General features: G+C 55.8%; 2 protein-coding genes and 1 long non-coding RNA gene across 22 annotated transcripts in view; 1 reads left to right on the top strand and 2 right to left on the bottom strand.

Moving 5' to 3' along the window:
* The window catches only part of SLC26A10P (Solute carrier family 26 member 10), a 9,432-nt gene extending 452 nt beyond the window's left edge, over positions 1 to 8,980 (top strand). The window contains exons 1-19 of one of the 12 annotated variants that reach the window (XM_017858899.1): positions 1,249 to 1,310; positions 2,161 to 2,728; positions 3,192 to 3,302; positions 3,786 to 3,943; positions 4,113 to 4,277; positions 4,540 to 4,692; positions 5,413 to 5,495; positions 5,604 to 5,790; positions 5,880 to 5,993; positions 6,686 to 6,763; positions 6,853 to 6,948; positions 7,350 to 7,456; positions 7,573 to 7,642; positions 7,715 to 7,828; positions 7,969 to 8,002; positions 8,082 to 8,164; positions 8,250 to 8,304; positions 8,419 to 8,589; positions 8,834 to 8,980. In XM_017858899.1, the coding sequence (XP_017714388.1) occupies positions 2,386 to 2,728; positions 3,192 to 3,302; positions 3,786 to 3,943; positions 4,113 to 4,277; positions 4,540 to 4,692; positions 5,413 to 5,495; positions 5,604 to 5,790; positions 5,880 to 5,993; positions 6,686 to 6,763; positions 6,853 to 6,948; positions 7,350 to 7,456; positions 7,573 to 7,642; positions 7,715 to 7,828; positions 7,969 to 8,002; positions 8,082 to 8,164; positions 8,250 to 8,304; positions 8,419 to 8,582 (2,115 nt within the window). In that variant the 5' untranslated portion in view covers positions 1,249 to 1,310; positions 2,161 to 2,385 and the 3' untranslated portion in view covers positions 8,583 to 8,589; positions 8,834 to 8,980. Of the gene's footprint in view, positions 1 to 1,248; positions 1,311 to 1,688; positions 2,036 to 2,160; positions 2,729 to 3,070; positions 3,303 to 3,785; positions 3,944 to 4,112; positions 4,278 to 4,539; positions 4,693 to 5,412; positions 5,496 to 5,603; positions 5,791 to 5,879; positions 5,994 to 6,685; positions 6,764 to 6,852; positions 6,949 to 7,349; positions 7,457 to 7,572; positions 7,643 to 7,714; positions 7,829 to 7,968; positions 8,003 to 8,081; positions 8,165 to 8,249; positions 8,305 to 8,418 lie in introns of those variants that run through there. The other 11 variants (XM_017858900.1, XR_001882696.1, XM_017858901.1 and 8 more) reach the window with 11 other exon arrangements.
* LOC108519707 (uncharacterized) lies at positions 1,263 to 4,753 on the bottom strand. Its single transcript, XR_001882702.1, has 4 exons — positions 3,491 to 4,753; positions 2,481 to 3,337; positions 1,595 to 1,694; positions 1,263 to 1,484 (listed from the first exon to the last, which is right to left on the bottom strand). It is a non-coding gene; the product is annotated as an uncharacterized LOC108519707 (long non-coding RNA).
* On the bottom strand, positions 8,191 to 16,071 carry B4GALNT1 (beta-1,4-N-acetyl-galactosaminyltransferase 1). 9 transcript variants are annotated; one of them, XM_017858895.1, is made up of 11 exons: positions 15,486 to 16,071; positions 14,653 to 14,871; positions 13,942 to 14,106; positions 13,722 to 13,828; positions 13,223 to 13,263; positions 12,897 to 13,077; positions 11,788 to 11,886; positions 11,453 to 11,643; positions 10,861 to 11,001; positions 10,365 to 10,605; positions 8,978 to 9,801 (listed from the first exon to the last, which is right to left on the bottom strand). In XM_017858895.1, exons 2-11 carry the CDS (start codon positions 14,868 to 14,870, stop codon positions 9,584 to 9,586), a joined length of 1,602 nt encoding a protein of 533 aa, XP_017714384.1. In that variant the 5' UTR covers position 14,871; positions 15,486 to 16,071; the 3' UTR covers positions 8,978 to 9,583. The 9 variants fall into 9 exon arrangements, 8 of the variants coding, with proteins under 8 accessions (XP_017714384.1, XP_017714380.1, XP_017714385.1 ...); XR_001882695.1 differs by lacking the exon at positions 15,486 to 16,071 and adding an exon at positions 8,191 to 8,353 and having other exon boundaries at positions 9,501 to 9,801; positions 10,365 to 11,136; positions 14,653 to 15,467; XM_017858891.1 differs by having other exon boundaries at positions 8,981 to 9,801; positions 10,365 to 11,136.
* Positions 16,072 to 17,210: the final 1,139 nt, after the last annotated feature.

Raw genomic sequence — 17,210 nt, 5'->3', positions numbered from 1 at the left:
GGGGGGGGGGGGGGGGGCTGGGGCAAGGGCCAGATAGAAATTATTGGTTTTGTTTTTTAATTTTGTTTTTCCTGTTTTCTGAGAATAAAGGTTTTGTTATATCACTGAGGCTGCTGTCTTGGCAGAGGGAAGGGGAGGCCGTAGTGGGGGTAGGTGGGGTGAAGTGATATGAAAGAGACCAGTTGGCCCCAGCCATTGGAGGAGGGGGTCTGGTGAAAGGAGAAGGGGACAGGGTGTAAGATAAAAGATGTTGCTATCTTTGTCCCTCAACTGCAGTTGCAGCAGTTGAGGGACAAAGACTGAGGCATGGAACCACTGGAAAGCCCTAGATTCCTCTTCTTCTTTTTTTTTTATAGAGTTAGGGTCTCACTATGTTGCTCAAGCTGGTCTTGAACTCCTGGGCTCAAGTGGTCCACCTGTCTTGCCCTCCCAAAGTGCTGGGATTACAGCCATGAGCCATTGCACCTGGCCAACCCTAGATTCTTGATGTATCATCTTTACCCAGCCCTTCTTTTTCCCTACCCACCCTCTCGTCTAGACCCCACCAGAAAGCCCAATGCAGTGTGACTTCTCACCGTTCCCCCAACACCCAGATACTAAAGCACAAAATGCCAATGTACCTTTGCTTCTGAGGCTGCCATGTTCAGCTGAGGGAGGATGGGAAGGTGGAGAGGATCCTGGGGGCTGCAGCCTTTTCCTGGCTCTGGGTCTCCTTATCTTTGCTCTCTGTGAGGTCATAAGCCATGTTCATAGTGAGCAGAAGGGGATTCTTCTTCAAGCCATGGGCCCAAGAAGGGACAGCCCAAGGGGATCTTCGCCCCTCCCAACTTCTGGGAGAGCTGCTGGACCAGAGCAAGCCAAACATTCAGGCAGCCATGTCCAGATGCCGTCCTGGGTCCTTATGCATCTCTGAGTCCACTGTATCCATTGGTCCCTTGGGCTCAGTCACGTGCACCTGGGTTTCCTCAACAGACAATAGACTGCTGGGGTGGGAGGGTGAGGAGGAGAGCTGGAGCCTCCCTGTGGGCCCGAGGTCCCTTTGGCCGACAATAGGGGGAGGGATTCCTAAGGGGGGGACAGGACGTAGCGCCTAGATAAGACTTCTGTGGAACAATAGGAGGAATTGAAGAGGGGAGACCCACCCTCACTGCACCCCACCCCCAGGGCTTTGAGGTCATGGACTGGGGGACCAGAGGATCATGGGGAGGGGTGCCGAAGATTCTTGCGAATGGAGGAGGGGATCGTGGCCAACAGCAGGATTCTGGAGTTAGAATCTTTGTATTTCTTTAGGAACCATAGGTACACGTGAGGTGGGTGACTGACTCCTTTGCACATAGTTTAACCACGTATGTCCACGTATATGCTTTTGAATGCCTACTTTGTGAACAGCATTTGCTTTTTTTTTTTTTTTGAGATGGAGTCTCGCTCTGTCACCCAGGTTTGAATGCAGTGGCTCCATCTCAGCTCACTGCAACCTCCACCTCCTGGGTTCAAGCGATTATCCTGCCTCAGCCTCCCGAGTAGCTTGGGATTACAGGCACCTGCCATTATGCCCAGCTAATTTTTGTATCTTTTAGTAGAGACAGGGTTTCACCATGTTGGTCAGGCTGGTCTCAAACTCCTGACCTCAGGTGATTCACCTGCCTCGGCCTCACAAAGTGCTGGGATTACAGACATGAGCCATTGCCCCTGGCCTGTGAAAAGCATTTGAATGTGATAAATGGTGCTTCCATTTTTTTGGTTCCTAAGAAAAAAATTTCCTGTGGGTTCAATATTTCCCCTGAGGCCCTGAACTAGGCCCAGCCGCTCCTCACAGAGGTATGGGTTCTGGTTCTGTCATTATCCCTGTCCAATCAATACATGTGGCTGCATTCCACGTCAGTAGGACATAAAACTGCTTCTTGGAGCCAGCTGTGCCCCATGAAGATGTGGGTCTGGGTGAGGTTCGGGACGGGTGCTGAACTTTATGCTCTGGCTGGGAGAATGTAGCGGCTCAGGGAAGGACCCAAGAGGAACCAGCCTCTCCCCGCCCAAGGTGCGATGGGGAAAGGAACTGGGAGTGAAATGAAAAGTCTAAGGAGGGGTAAATAGCGGGTGTTGAGTGTCGGGGTGCGCTTGCCTTTCGGCTTCTCTCTCTCTAATCTCTACACAATTCCACAGCCACCCCAGAGCCAGCGATTGGATCCGGCCAAGGATGTCTGCAGAAACGCCTAACATAGAGACTCTCCCTCTCCAAGCCGCGGCTCTCGCCAGACTGGAGAAGGTCCTCAAGAGAGGGTGTCCTCAGGGCCGGATTGGACCCTGCTTCGTGGGAGGCGGGACTCAGGGCTTAGCTGGCGGAGGAGTATTTAAGACGGGGCGGAGTTGGAGGTGGCCAAGGGCAAAATGAGCGGGATTCAGGGCACCAGGACCTACCCAGGCGCGGGGGACACCTCTGACCTTAAGTACCCCTTGGGAACCAGGCTCAGGGAAGCTCTCACCGAGGTTCGGTTCCATCAGCTCTTCGGGGGCGAAGAGCAGGAACCGGAGCTACCTGCAGAGCGCCGCTTTCCCCGGCTCTTCGGGCTGTGGAGGCTGCGGGCTCGCGCTTGTTCCGGGACGGGGGCGTGGCGCCTGCTGCTGGCTCGGCTGCCCCCGCTGCACTGGCTGCCCCATTACCGCTGGCGGGCCTGGCTGCTCGGAGATGCGGTGGCCGGAGTGACCGTGGGCATCGTGCACGTGCCCCAGGGTGAGAGGCCTTAACAGCAGTCTGTCTGGAGCACAAGCTCTAGAGGGCTTCCGGGAGGAGGCTTAGGGAGCTGGGAATCCGGGAGCAGATGGTGGGTTCCTGCCGCTGCGGGTAGGAGAGAGGGATATGAGTCCAAGTTTGGGGTAAGGACTGTGGAGCTCCATCAGATCCCCACCCCCACCTCCCCTCATCTGCACAATCCTGCAAGAAGCCTTGGACAGGTTCTGGCTCAGAGAACTGGAGAGAGGCACAACGTCTGGCCCCCAGGACTTGGCCACAGCGTTCCTGACCTTGTCTGCCCCATGATCGCCCACTGAGGCCCACTAACCCCTCAGTTCCCTCATGAGGCATGATTTAGCATCCTCGATGCCAGCCCCTAAGAGTCTGGGAAGGGCGTTTAAGTCCTGGAGGTTGGACAAGGCCCCCTCTCCACAGCACACCTTTCCATCCACTTCTATCCCAGGCATGGCCTTTGCTCTCCTGGCCTCCGTGCCCCCGGTGTTTGGACTCTACACTTCTTTCTTCCCCGTCCTCATCTACAGCTTGCTGGGTACTGGGAGACACCTGTCCACAGGTGAGTGACCAGGAACTTCCAATGACTCTTCTTCCCTGTGGGATGAAAATGGACAGGGGCTGTTATTTCCCTTCTTCCTCATTTCCCTGTTCAGCTCTCCCATCTTCACCTCCCTCCTTGCCCAGTCCTGCCAGGAAACTGACCTAGGCAATGCTTCCTAGAGTGGGTGCAAAGAGGTGGGAGTTTACCTGAACTTTTTTCCCCTATGAAATTTGGTTAAAATGAACATCTCAGGGACTTGAAAGGGGAAGAATAGGTGCATGGTCCCCAAAAGGGGCGCGCAGTAGGCAGAGAATCTGCAGGAGGGAGTAAGTTTTTGCCGACTGGTGCAGCTCTTCGCGCCCCACAGTCTTGACCGCGCAGCAGCCTTTTTGGAGAGCGGAGTCTGGCAGCAGCATCTCGGCCCCAGGGCGTGGAGCCTGAGCTGTTGTCCTGCCCAGGGCTGCACAGCTGGTGATGTCTGTATTTGTCCCCGGGCTGCAGGAACTTTCGCCATACTCAGCCTCATGACAGGCTCGGCCGTTGAGCGGCTGGTGCCAGAACCCCTTGTGGGGAACCTGAGCGGAATCGAGAAGGAGCAGTTGGACGCTCAGCGGGTTGGGGTAGCCGCAGCCGTGGCCTTCGGGAGCGGGGCGCTGATGGTGAGGGAGGACCCAGGGAGGATCCCGGGGGATCCCTGCTGGGAGGCCCGGGAAATTGGGCAGGGGGAGAGGGAGGGACCAGCCTTCAGCTTGGGTTCGGGAGGGCGGAGGTGCGCGGGGTTGGTTTGCTCCTCCTCTAGTTGGTGACTGCACGTCTTCTCCCCCGCAGCTGGGGATGTTCGTGCTGCAACTCGGCGTCCTGTCCACCTTTTTGTCCGAGCCTGTGGTCAAGGCGCTGACCAGCGGGGTCGCGCTGCACGTGCTCGTGTCCCAGCTGCCGAGCCTCTTGGGGTTGTCCCTCCCGCGCCAGATCGGCTGCTTCTCTCTCTTCAAGGTGGGGGTGGGAGAAGAAAGGAGAAGGGGCTTCTAGAGGTCCCGGGAATAGGGAAATTCGAAAAGGGAGGAAGGCCGGAAGGTGGAGGGGTAGTGTGTGACAAGGGCGCAGGAAAGGAAATTGGAGCCACGTGGCTGACCGAGGGCGCTGCGGAGTTGGAAGCCCTGGTGGCACTGGGGAGAGAGGGCCTCGCTCTGGGGGGCCCGGGCCGGGGCGCATGAACGCTGGCAAGGGGCCCTCTGCTCACAGCCCCTGCCCGCAGACGCTGGCCGCCGTGCTGACTGCGCTGCCCCGGAGCAGTCCGGCCGAACTGACCATCTCGGCGCTCAGCCTGGCGCTGCTCTTGCCGGTCAAGGAATTGAACGTGAGATTCCGAGACCGGTTACCCACGCCGATCCCGGGGGAAGTCGTCATGGTGAGGATGGCCGTGCGCGCCGGCACCCTGCCCGCACAGACCCTGCCGTCCTGTGGGAACTGGCCGCTGCCGCCCCCTGGTGGAGTGCAGAGAGGCCACGGAACAGAGGGCCAGCTCACACTCACTTTCCCTGGCCTCCTGCAGGAGGATGCTTTGACCTTCCACAGTCCCCCTCGACACTGTCCCACGTCTCTCACGGAACACCCCCTACACCTCTTGGAGTTCCTTCTACCATCCTACAGCGCTCCCTTGAGGTCTTGCTGGTCACAGCACTTTCTCTGACACCTGTCCTCACGAGGGTCCTTCCCTGTAATTCACAGTGCATCTTTCTCTCCACCCTCCACTGACATTTCTCTCTCTACCCCACTAAATAAACGTTCCGCGTCTCCACAGATGCCAGTATATCACTAGATATCGTCCAGCTTCCCTCTTTGGAAGGCTCAGTGGCATCTCTTCATATCCACCATCTTACTTTGGTGGCTCCAGCGCTCTGTGGCCTCAGGCATATGTCATCCCTCCTTCCCAGCTCCACACTCCAAATCAGTTGTCAGGCCTCCATCCCAAACACATCCCTGCTCCCCCAGGTGCTGGGTTCCTGCAACCAGCTAGACCTGCATTATAGCTAGACCTGCATGATAGTCCTCTCTCATGGTCAGCCCCTTCTAGCTTCTGCCAGGGACCCCATCTCTTCCCATGCCTTCATTTTGCTCTCTTTCTCAGGTGCTTCTGGCCTCCATGCTCTGCTTTGCCTCTTCTCTGGACACAAGATACCATGTCCAGATAGTGGGGTTGTTGCCTGGAGGGTAAGACAGAATGAAAAGACGCCAGCTTTCTCTTCTCCCACCTCTCCCACCTAACACTTCTTCTAATCTCCACCCCCTATTTTCTTTGCTTTCCTTATCTCACTGAAGCACCCAACTCCTTCTCACCATGGATCCCTCCCTCTCCAGATTTCCCCAACCCCTCCTACCCAACCTGGCTGAGCTGCCCAGGATTCTGGCTGACTCGCTGCCCATCGCACTGGTTACTTTTGCGGTGTCTGCCTCCCTGGCCTCCATCTATGCAGACAAGTATAGCTACACTATTGACTCCAACCAGGTGGGATTCTGACTGTGGACCCCAACCCTCTCATTTGACTTCCCACCATGCCTTTGTCTCTCCCACTTCATCTCACTGCATCCCTCCAGGAGCTCCTGGCACATGGTGCCTCCAACCTCATCTCCTCCCTCTTCTCTTGCTTTCCCAACTCGGCTACGCTGGCCACCACCAGTCTACTGGTGGATGCTGGTGGGAAAACACAGGTAAGAGGGCATCCTTGGATGAGGAGAAAGGATGGGCCATTCAGGCAAAGTGGTGGTGCTGGAGAAACAGATGGAAGATGGTTAGATACCCAGGTGGCACCTATATAGAGAAGACTGGGGATCTGTGAGAAAGGGTGAGCGAGGAGATGGAATTATAGATAGGAGAGATGGAAGATTACAGTGTTCCAGTAAGACCTTTGTAGGCTCTAAGCACTGAAAAAGTTTATGGTGCCCCAGATGTGGTTCAAAATAAAAACACAAAACTATAAAATAAACTTGAGATAAAATTATTTATTTCACACAATGACATTGTCTTTTTAAAAGGAATATCACATACCAAAGTCTCTCCCTAATATTTTTGGTTTCCCTTACTTTGCTGGTGCCCTAAGCACATGGTGAGCCTGCTTATAGGGTAACCCAATAGTGGCTTTTAAGGTGGAGGTGGGCTGCAAAACTGGGGAACTTGAACAACAGACATCTACAGGGAGATTGGTGAATAATGGGCATTTAATTAATTGGGGGGAAGGGAGGGTTAGATGTGAATGGCAGAATATTAAGAAGGCGGATGTGTGGAAGGAGATTTGGGAGAAGGGAGACTTCCAAGGAAGATAAGGCAGAGTGGGCAGGGAGACCAGCTCTCATGTGGGGGTGGGAGACTCCCTTTTTTTGCTCCCATCCCTCCTTCCCTCTAGCTGGCAGGCCTCTTCTCCTGCATAGTGGTCCTGTTGGTGCTGCTGTGGCTGGGGCCCTTCTTTTACTATCTGCCCAAGGTAAGGAGCAGAGGAGGCATGAGCGTGGCTGGGAGGGGTGGCTGTATTCCAGGACATCGAGGTAGTCAGCCCACCTCCTCTGGCTCAAGGCTGTCCTGGCTTGCATCAACATCTCCAGCATGCGCCAGATGTTCTTCCAGATGCAGGAACTTCCACAACTATGGCACATCAGTCGTGTGGACTTTGTGAGAAATGCCATTACCCCCAGATGGCCCCCTCCCATCTTCTTAGCATCCCCAGCCTCTGCCCTGAACCAAAGCTAACTGTCCTGGTCCTAAGTTCTGCAACCCACCCACTCCCCCAACAAATGTAACTCCTAATACGCTTTACTCACAGGCAAGGGAAAGGATGGGGTTTGAACCCTTTGGACCTGAATATTTGTAACTTCCCAACTGGTGCAGGTCATTACATTTGGTGTGTGTCCCATTGAATCAACCCTGTTCTTTCCCTCTGTCATGCTTTCTGCTTCTTCCTGGGTCATCTCTCCCCATCACTTGCCTTGGTAATCACTGCCCTGGATCTCTTTCCCCAGCAGTGATGGCCTGCCTTTTCTTTTGGGCAATCCACCCTTATCCCTGTCCTGCAGGCTGTGTGGATGGTCACCTGGGTGGCTGTAGTGACCCTGAATGTGGATTTGGGCCTGGCTGTGGGTGTAGTCTTCTCCATGATGACTGTGGTCTGCCGCACCCGGAGGTGGGCATAGAGATGAGTGGAGTTGTGGTCAGGGCAGGGGAGAGAATGAGGTGCTTGGGGTGACTCTCTAGCCAGGCCAGGCTAAGCTGGAAATCTGGCTCCACCTTCTTCCCTAGGGTGCAGTGCCTGGCACTTGGACAGGCTGAGGGAACAGAGCTCTACAGGCCACTCAGAGGAAGCCACAAGGTGGGTGGGCTACAGCCAAAGAAGGAAGCGAAGATTAGCCCCAGATGTTTCTCTGACCCTCCGACCTCTTAGCTCCTCCAGGTCCCGGGGCTCTGCATCCTGAGCTATCCAACACCGCTGTACTTTGGGACCCGTGGGCAGTTTCGCCGCAACCTGGAGTGGCACCTGGGGCTTGGAGAAGAAAAGGTGAGGGAGCTTGGTTTAGGAGGAATGTGGATCCTCGGGGAGTGGGAGGCAGGTGGGCGGTCTGAGGGGGATCCTTATGCTCAAGGGGTGCATGTTCATGCTGTGTCTCAGTTGTGGTGACTGCCCTTCTTTACTCATAGGAGACTTCAAAGCCAGATGGCCCAACTGTTGCAGGTAAGATGGGGTGACAAGAAGGAAGATTTGGACATGTTGCATGGTGGCACCTGGGTACTCCTGTCTTCTCCCATTCTAGTTGCTGAGCCTGTCAGGGTGGTGGTCCTAGACTTCAGTGGTGTCACCTTTGCAGATGCTGCTGGGGCCAGAGAAGTGGTGCAGGTGAGGGAGAGGGCAGGTTGAGGAGAAACCCCTTAGCATCTCACTCATACCCTCTGATCTTAACCCCTTTGCCCCATCCCTGCAGCTGGCCAGCCGATGTCGAGATGCTAGGATCCGCCTCCTCCTGGCTCAGTGTAATGGTGAGATGTGTGAAGAGTGGGGCCCAGTGCCTGGGCAATGACTGGACACCTGTGGGAGGGAAAAGGACCCGGTGTGGACTTAGGGTCTCAGAGCCTGACACCCTCCCCACATAGCCTCGGTGCTGGGGACACTGACTCGGGCAGGACTCCTGGACAGGGTGACCCCAGATCAGCTGTTTGTGAGTGTGCAGGATGCAGCTGCTTATGCCCTGGGGAGCCTGGTAAGGGGCAGTAGCACCAGGAGCGAGAGCCGGGAAGCACTGGGCTGCGGCAAGTGAGGCAGGGGTAAGTGGCTGGAGACTCAGGGAGAGGGGTTTGGGAAAGGGTCAGCGGAGGAAGATCAAGAAAAGGGTGGGGATGGAATGAATAGTGGATTGAAGACCAACTCAGGGAGCCCAGGCTGAGCTATGGGTGAGGAACTGAAGAACTCAGATCCCTAAGCAGGTGGGGTACCCCTGAGAGGACTGCCCCATTTCATCAAGGGAGAGGGTGCCTAATCTATTTCTGACATGTCTCCTCTCGTCTCCAGGAACTCACTGATCCAAAGATTTCCACAGTGTGGGTCTGACCTCATCATGTGGAGTGCAGAGGGCCCTGATGACGTGTGTGATGAGGACCATGACCTTGAGCTCCCTTACCTAACGTAACTAATAAAATGAAGCTGAGAGCTTTGGAATCCATGAAGTGAGTCTAGGTGTTTGCACAGGGACTCTGGTGCTCCGTCTTTTGTGCCCACAGCATTGCAGAGACACAACTAAGAATGGCTTTCACCATGTGTTCACCGGCCCTCACCCCAGCCCCACTGCCACAAGTTATCTCTGTGGGGGTGGGCCTGGAGCAGGTACACAGAGTACTGGATCTGAACATGCGGGTGAGGGGTACAGTCTTGGGATTATGTGTTGAGGAGCTTCCCCACCCCCTCAGTCCCAAGATGATGAGAGGACAGTGTTTCCACCTTAGTTCTTAGAGTCCCCCTGGGCTCTTTGGCACTTGGAAAGTGATCCCCCCATTTCCTGCCCCATGAGAATAGGGAGGGGGAGGACTTGGCACTGGCTGTGGGAGAGGTTATGGCTCCACCAGGCCTCTGGGCACTCGAAAAAGGAGGGGTGTCACCAGGACAACCCCTATTGGGCATAAGGTTCTGAAAAGGAAGAGTGAGGAACTAGAGGCTCAGGGACTGCCAGTAGAGTGCTCACAGGGTGGGTGGGGTTTGTTGGAAATTCCTGGCAGGGACAAGGAAGCAGGCCCAGCCTGAGAGTCAGAAATCCCCTGCAGGCCATCACTGGGAGGTCATGCACTGCAGCCGGTGTTTGAAGAAGAGCAGCCGGTGTTTGGCCATCTGGCTCTCATCCAGTGATCCTGGATAACGGTACCGGGCGTAAGTCTCTGCCCCGGCATCCCTTGATGTCCAAGGCAGCTTCAATTTGGATGCATGATCCACCACGACGTCGGAGCAGGAGCCAACCCGAAGGGAACCAAGCCCATCCAAGAAGAATTCTGGGGGTGGAGGGGAGTACACAGTGAGGGATCCCAAGGGTGCAGAAGGCCGACCGGTAAGGGAGAACTCTCAAATTTAGGGTGTGGAAAGTGTGTGTGCAAAGGCTTGTTTCTAAGGACCTTGAGCAAGTAAATCAACTCCCTGGGTCTCAGTTTTACTCTTGTGTAAATGGAGTCAATATACTTGTGCTTTGAAAATGGAAAAACCTACTCCCACTCCCAGAGGTTAAATAAACGCCAGATGGGTTGCACCGACTATGGTCTGAACTAGGGGAAGCGCTGGGAGTAGAGTAGGGGTGGCGGGAACAGTGACGGGGAAGCTTACGGGGCGGGAGAGGAGGGGCCCAGCGGTTGTGCTGGGAATAGAGATTTAAAGGGTGTGCGGGGCTGGGAGAGGGTGGGAGCTCTGTCTGTCGTCCAGGTGCAGATTCTTGGTAAATCATTGCAGAACTGTTCTAGGGTTCCCGGTGGCGGCTGGGCGCGGGTGCAGCCTAGGAGAGGCGGGTGCGCCAGCTCTCTGTGGGGGTTCCTGCCAGGGTCGACCGGGAGGGGGCGCCACTCACCCAGATGAGCCACGCGGCTGAGGCGGGGGTCGAAGCCGACCTCGCGCACCTTGTCAGTCCGCGCCAGGAAGAAGTTAACCACGCCGTCGGTGACCACGCAGCCTGGGAAGCCGACGAGCTCGTGGTGGAAGCCGCGCCTTTGCCGGAGGCAGTTCCCGAGGCCTGGGGCGCCGGGCTCCACGCTCAGCAGCTGCCGGTAAGTGGTGGCGAAGCCGGAGATCTCGCGCACCGCGCCCCCCACCTGCAGGGAGAGGGAGGCTGGCTCCAGGCAGCCGGGGATCGGGCACCCGAAGGGGCAAGGTCTGCGCTCTGGTGCCTTCGGGGGTTCCCCTGCCCCATCCTCTTCCGCTTCACCCCTGCAAGACCCAGACAGTCCCCAGGCCCCACTTCGTGGTCCTCTTTCTGTCCCAGGGCTGGCCGTTCCTAGCCGCAGCGTCCCCGCTGTGGCCTGTTCAAGGCCCTTCTCCACCCCCACATCCTGAGGCCCCTGCCCTACCAGGTCCAGGGGCGTCCGCTCCAGCACGTCCACAAGCCTCTCCAGCCGCGTCCGCGCGGTGAAGACGAAGTCGTCGTCCACCCACAGCACGTACTTGGTGGTTACTTGGGACACGGCCAGGTTCCGGCCTGCGAACCAGCCCTGGCGGAAAGGTGTGTGTGGTTGGGGAGGCTGCAGAAATAGGACATGGCCCTCTGCCACCTTTCTTTCTCTCCCCCGACCCTTCTCAGCTTGTATTCTTCTCCAGACTTTTGAGTGCTTTCGAATGGCCAGGAGCTAGGTAAAAAAAATGCAGATCCCCCACAGAGGTTCCAAGTCAGTGGTCTCGGAATGCGTTTAATTTCTGTGTGCATTTATTTATTCATTCATCAGCTATTTTATTGAATGCCATTATGCACTAAGCACCATTCTAAGAATGCAGAGACAATTTCCTGCTCCCACGAAGCTTACATTCCAGGAATCCTCATGCTTAACAGGCACCCCATGATTCTGAGGCAGGTGGTCCTCGAATCACTACCCTGGAGGCTGCAGATTGAGGGCGCACCCACTGCGGGAGTCCTCTGGCCTGCCGTTCAGCCTGCTAGCTGCACACCTTGCCGAAGGGCATGAGATAGTGTTCCACGTAGGGGCCACTAACGCGCTCTGGCTTGTCGCTGTCGTCGGCGATGACCACGGTAACCGTTGGGTAGAAGCGGCGGATACTGGTGATGAGAGCCCGTAGCCGATCATAACGGAGGAAGGTCTTGGTGGCAATCGTGACTAGAGCGCTGATGTTGTACTGGGCTGAGATTGAGGGCACAGGGTTGGGTGCAGACAAGGCGAGTTGGGAGAGGGGAACAGGTAGATATCCCCTCCCAGGACTGCCCTCTCCCTACTTGCTCCCCACCAATGCTGGATCTAGTATGTCCCTGCCCCTACCAGCCTCACCTCCCTGGGGTAGAGACCCAGGTGGGTACAGCCGAGGGTTGGGTGGGTGTCTTATGCGGATGGTGAAAGCAGCCTCATGTCCCTCGGTGGAGAACCGGACTGGGAAGAAAGGACATGGCGTTTGAGCCTGAAGGGTGGGACAACATTCTGTTTTCAGCCAATCAATATTTAAGTGCCTACTCTGTGTCCTACCTTTCTAGGCCTTGGTGGAAAAAAACACAAGGTTCATACCTTCATGGAACTTACATTCTAATGGGTAGGAGAAAAACAATAAAGAAAATTTTAAGTAAAAGCTAACCTTTATTGAGCACTTACTATGTGCCAGACCTGTTAAAAAATTACCTTAAATATATGAACTCATTTTATCCTCATGATAGCCCTATTAAGTAGATTCCTACAACAGAAAAAGAAGCTGAGACACAGAAAAGTAACTTGCCACATTTACACAACTATTAAGCAACAAAACTGATAGCAACCTAGTCAGTCTGGTGCCAGGCTAAGTAAATTAAAAAATTCAGATACTGGTAAGTATTGAATGGAAAACAAGACAAATAAGTAATGTAATAGTGAAGAGGAGACATTTGAGCTGAGATCTAAACGATAAGAAGGAGCCAGTCTGCAAAAATCTGGGGAAGAGCATTCCAGGCTGAGAAAACAGCAAGTGCAAAGGCCCTAAGGTCGAAGCAAACTTAGTGCAACAAACCAGCTTTGGGGAGAAGCAGGAGGGCTCTTAGGCCCCTTTTGCTGGAAGAGAAATGGGAACTCAGGAAAGTAAAGGGCTTTGCCCTCTAGTAAGGGGTGGGTTGGAAATATAGTCTTCTAACTCCTTAGACAGGTCTCTTCCTGGGGCCCCCATGGTTGGCCTAAAGGGGAGACACACCCAAAGCTCGGGTTTCCCTCTGGCCTGCTCCAGCCCCAGATGAACAAAGGCCCCTTTTCTCCCTCTCTGGCCCTGCTGGTCCAGTTGAAGCACCCATTGTGTGGCAGGACAGCTCTGGCCATAGCCCAGATGCCTCCCATGCCCTCTGCCATTTGTCCACTCCAACTCCAGCCTTTCTGGTTCTTCTCTGTTTGCCCAGCCTGCCCCTCTCCCCACCCAGGCCTCGCACCTGTGTCTGCTGTGTTGGTCTGGTAGCTTCGGCTGCTGTAAGTGACCAGTTGTAGTTGCCTGTTGAGTTGGTCCAGCCCTGGGCTGACAAGGGTGAGATCTGCCTGCCCCTCTCCAGTGAGAGTCACTCCAGTCACTTCCCCTACCACGTCCCAGGTGCCTAGGGAGGCAGTCAGGTTTACCTAGGAGGGGATTGGAGAGTGCAGGGTTAGGCCCCAGACCCACTTCTTGCCTCCCTGATTCGTCCATCCTTCCCTTAGTAGCCCTGCCTCCTTCTCAGCATTCTTGATGCCTACTTGGCCTCCTTGCCTTCCTGTTTTCTCTTACCTGGTATACCTCCTGACCAGAAACTGCCTGAAGGCTCAGCCCTAGGAGAAAGGAGGTGGGGATCAGAATCACACAGGCAGCCCTGAATTCTTTCTCATTTTCTCTCCCTGCTGTCACCACGCACAATAGAGAACTTTCCACCCATTCTTCTTGTTGAGGCCTCAGCAGGGCACACTGTAACATAGGCTACAGTGACTGATTTTTGAGCCCTTCCCATCAAAGCTTGCCCTGTGGCCTGCCCTGTCCACCACCTAACCAATGGTTAGTCAGAAAAGAATAGATTCTTTCCCCCAAAACTCCCCAGTTACAGTCTTCTGAAATTCCTAGAGTCCCTTCCGTCCTCACCTCCCACCTTGTAAGCCCCCTTTTGAGCTTAAGTCCCTCTTTCATCAGAGGTTCGCACTTCCCATTCCGATCATCTCCCATTCTTCCCCACCCAGCCTTGGGCTCTGCCACCCCCACTGTGGCTGAGGTCATCCTCTGGGACCCTCCTCCCTACCTGGCACCAAGATGCTCCTGAGGGGCTGAACTTCCACACCTTGTAGGGGGTACTGGAGCGGGGAGTTGGCAGGGGCTATGAGCAGTTGGTCAGCTGGGGACTGGCTCCTGGCAGTGGAGGAAGGAGAGGACAGAGCAGAGTCAGGGGGAGAGGGTCTCTCCCTCCCGGCACAATCACTGCTCTCCCCCTGTGGAGTCATTCCCTTCTTTCAAGCTGGTACCTTGACAGAAAGGCCTGGAACTCCTGCTCTCTTGTGGCAGAGGCAGCCCTCAGCTCTGCAGGGTCAAAGGCCTTGGTGAGGTCAATAGCTCGGACTTGTTTCTGGAAGGGGAGGGGGAGGCCCCCCCCACTGGACTCACAACTGCAGTTGTTCCAAGCCAGCAGCCTGAAGGGGGTAGTAAGGATCATCAGACCCAGCTACACAGCTCCATTCATCCCATAAACACTGACACAGCACCCCACACCTTGGCCCTGAAATTCTGTCCATCTAGGATCCGTCCCCTTAAACGCTGCCCTTCAAATAGTCCTCGGGAGGGGGACCAAGGATCGGACGACCTAGCCCCTAAATCTGGATTTTAAGAGTTGTAGGACAGGGCCAATTACCAGGATTTCAGGAGCTGCCTACCCACCAACCAGGAGCCCACCTGGAGTCTCTTCTCATACCTGAATCAGGACCTCAGGGAGTCTTTCAGGGCCCTCCCTTGACTGCACAACCTCCCACGCCCATCCCCATCCTCATCCCCATGGCAAGGTTCAGGGAGAACAGATTTTCGCCAGCCCAAGCCTCAGCAGCCTCCCACTTCCACCTCCCACTTCACTCCACACAACCCGTTAGGAGAACGCAGGCGTCTGAGCCCAGCAGTGGAGGAAACAAAAGCCCCCAGACCACCCCCAGCTAGCGCCGCGCTGCGCCGCCGCGGTCGGCACTCACCTCACTACTTGCTCCTTGATCCTGACGGGGATGTGTGCGTAGCGGGGCTCAGGAGCAAGATCTGGCAGCTCGGGCCTGCGGGGGCTCTGCGGGGGCGCCCACGGCGCAAGAGGTGCCCGGAGGCCGGGCGCGTCCCGGGTGCTGGCGTACAGGAACCCCAGCGAGGCGCAGGCGAGCAGAAGGACCAGCGCGCACAGGGCCCGGCGGCCCAGCCACATCCTAGGTGGGAGTAGGGTGGGGAGTGAGAAAGGGAGGGAAGAAGGGAGGGCAAGGGATGGGGGCCTTGGCCCCCGCGTCCTCAGAGGCTCCTGCCGGCTCCCAAGAGCGCTCTCCACTCTACACATCGCGCTAGGATTTGCACTGCCAGCCGCGGTTTTCCCGGTGCCCCTCCCCTCACTTCTCAGGCCCCAGGTTCTCCCGGCCTCCTTTCTTCTCGCCCTCTCCCGCATCTCGGTTTCCTCTCACACCCGAGGCCTGGCATCTTAATGCTGAAGACATTTGGATGCCGCGGTTTCGACGCGGCCGTGCGTGAGCTTTGGAAAAGCCCCGCTCTATTAGGGCAGTGGCAGTCCCGAAGCCCGCAGCCCGCCCTGGCCGGCGGGACCCCCACTCCTCAGTCCGAGCATCACCTGGGCTGGGGTGGGCTGCGGAGGGCGGCTCCACACCTAGCCTGTCAGGAAAAAATGCAGAATCACGCCCGTGCTGGCGGGCGCCCCCGGCGGAGGTGACCCGATGAGTGGCCTCGGGAAGCGGCGCGGGGGACAGGGTGGACCGGGAAGCGCGCCTCCTCCCGCCTCCTGCTCCGCCCCTCATCCCCCACCTCGGGCACTGACCTGTCTAATGCTCTAAGGCAGCGGCAAAATTTCAGTCCGGGCTGTGCCGGCTCTCTGCCCCCGCCTGAGGGTCCTCATGGGGCTAGGGGCTGATCGATGGGGCAGCTGGGCGTGAGCCTGAGGGTGTGGGGGACCCTCCTGCCTCTGGAGCGCGCCCGACCCCTCCCGCCTTGGAACTCTCCGGGCTTTTGTGGAGCGCGGCTTGGTGGTGGTTCTGGGCGTTTCCTGCCCGGGGGCGGTTGGCGGGGCGCGAGGACCAAGTTAAGAGTCCGTTGCACCCCAGCCCCGGGGGCAAAGCCGGGGATCCCTGGCTCCGTGTCCCACTGGCAGCGCGGGGAGGGCTCTGGACGCCTCCCGGCTCTTCGCACCGCAGCGCCCCACGGCTCAGCTCCCGGCTGGTTGCGGCTGCTTCGGCTCCGCGCGGGGAATGCGAGGGCCCCGGCGCCTTCTAGTGGGCGCGGAGGAAACTGCGGGGGCGAGGAGCAGACGCGGGAAGGTCCTGGCTCACAACCCCCAGCCCTTAACCTCCAAACCCTGGCATCTCAACCGCCTGCTCCCAAGACCAGCCATTCCGTTGCCTGCTCGTTCTGAGCTTGTAGGCAAGGGTGGGCAAATAAGGGCTTTGGGAGGAGGTAGGGCGGGGGCGCGCTAAAACCCACGTCAAGTTTGAATGTTAGGGTGAAGACAAAAGAAACAACCCCTGGAAAATAAACGCTCTGCCTGGCTAACAAAGACTGATACACAGCCTCCCTCTCCCCCTCCTCCCCCGCCCTGTTCCCCATTATTTAACAGACACTCAAGAGATACACACTGGGTAATTCAAGGGCCTATTTCCCCGAACTGCCGCTTGGTGCAAACTTGCAGGAGGAAGGGAACCCCAGAGAGGCCAGATCGGCGGTAGTTTTGCCTGGAAGCCTTAGGTCATAGACAGCCTGATACTTCACACTGCTGAGAATCAGAGTTCTGTGGCTCCATGGTTCAAATAAAAGATGCATCAAGATTCAATAAGAAAAAAGGACATAATAAGAAATATAAAACATTATGAAAATATGTGTGTGTGGTGAATTATTGAATGAATGAATTTTATACAAATAAATGACTAAAATCAGTTGGGGGAAAAGTGGAATCTCTACCCTTCTTACACCAAAATTCCAAATCGATTAAATATTTTAATATTAAAGGTGAAATAAAAGTAGTGAAAAAATCATGAAACTCAGCACAGTGGCTCATGCTTGTAATCCCAGTGAAAGAGATCAAATGAAAAGACTAAAAGGCAGAAATGAAGTCCACAGGCAAACAGCCCGTGCGGCGCCCTGAGCCCAGTTAAAGATCGACCCCGGACCTAACCGATTAGGTTATCTACAGATTCCAGACGTTGTAAGGACAAGCGTTGTGAAAGTCCCTGTCCTGCTCTGTTCTGTTCTAATTACCGGTGTCTGCCATATATCTCAGTCCTGGGCCCAGTACAAACACATTCCTCTATTTGTCCCAACTTCCTGAGCCCAACACAAACACATCCCCCCGTATATCTCAGAAACACCACCTAGAGAGCCCCCGATAAGGTCACAACCGTTTGTAGTTTTACTAAATGCGCGGGAACAAATAGAAAACTGTTAAATGTATAACTTAGAATATTAACCAATTGTGATGCTGCGACCAAAATAATTCCTTTGTTCCTCTGTAACCTTACATGTCCTGTATACATCGGGCTATAAAAAGCGGGCA

The sequence above is a fragment of the Rhinopithecus bieti genome, unplaced genomic scaffold (assembly GCF_001698545.2).
Source record: "Rhinopithecus bieti isolate Rb0 unplaced genomic scaffold, ASM169854v2 scaffold_48679, whole genome shotgun sequence".
NCBI lineage: Eukaryota > Metazoa > Chordata > Mammalia > Primates > Cercopithecidae > Rhinopithecus > Rhinopithecus bieti.
Note: the sequence above shows the minus strand (reverse complement) of the source record. Positions and strands in the feature narration are given on the sequence as shown.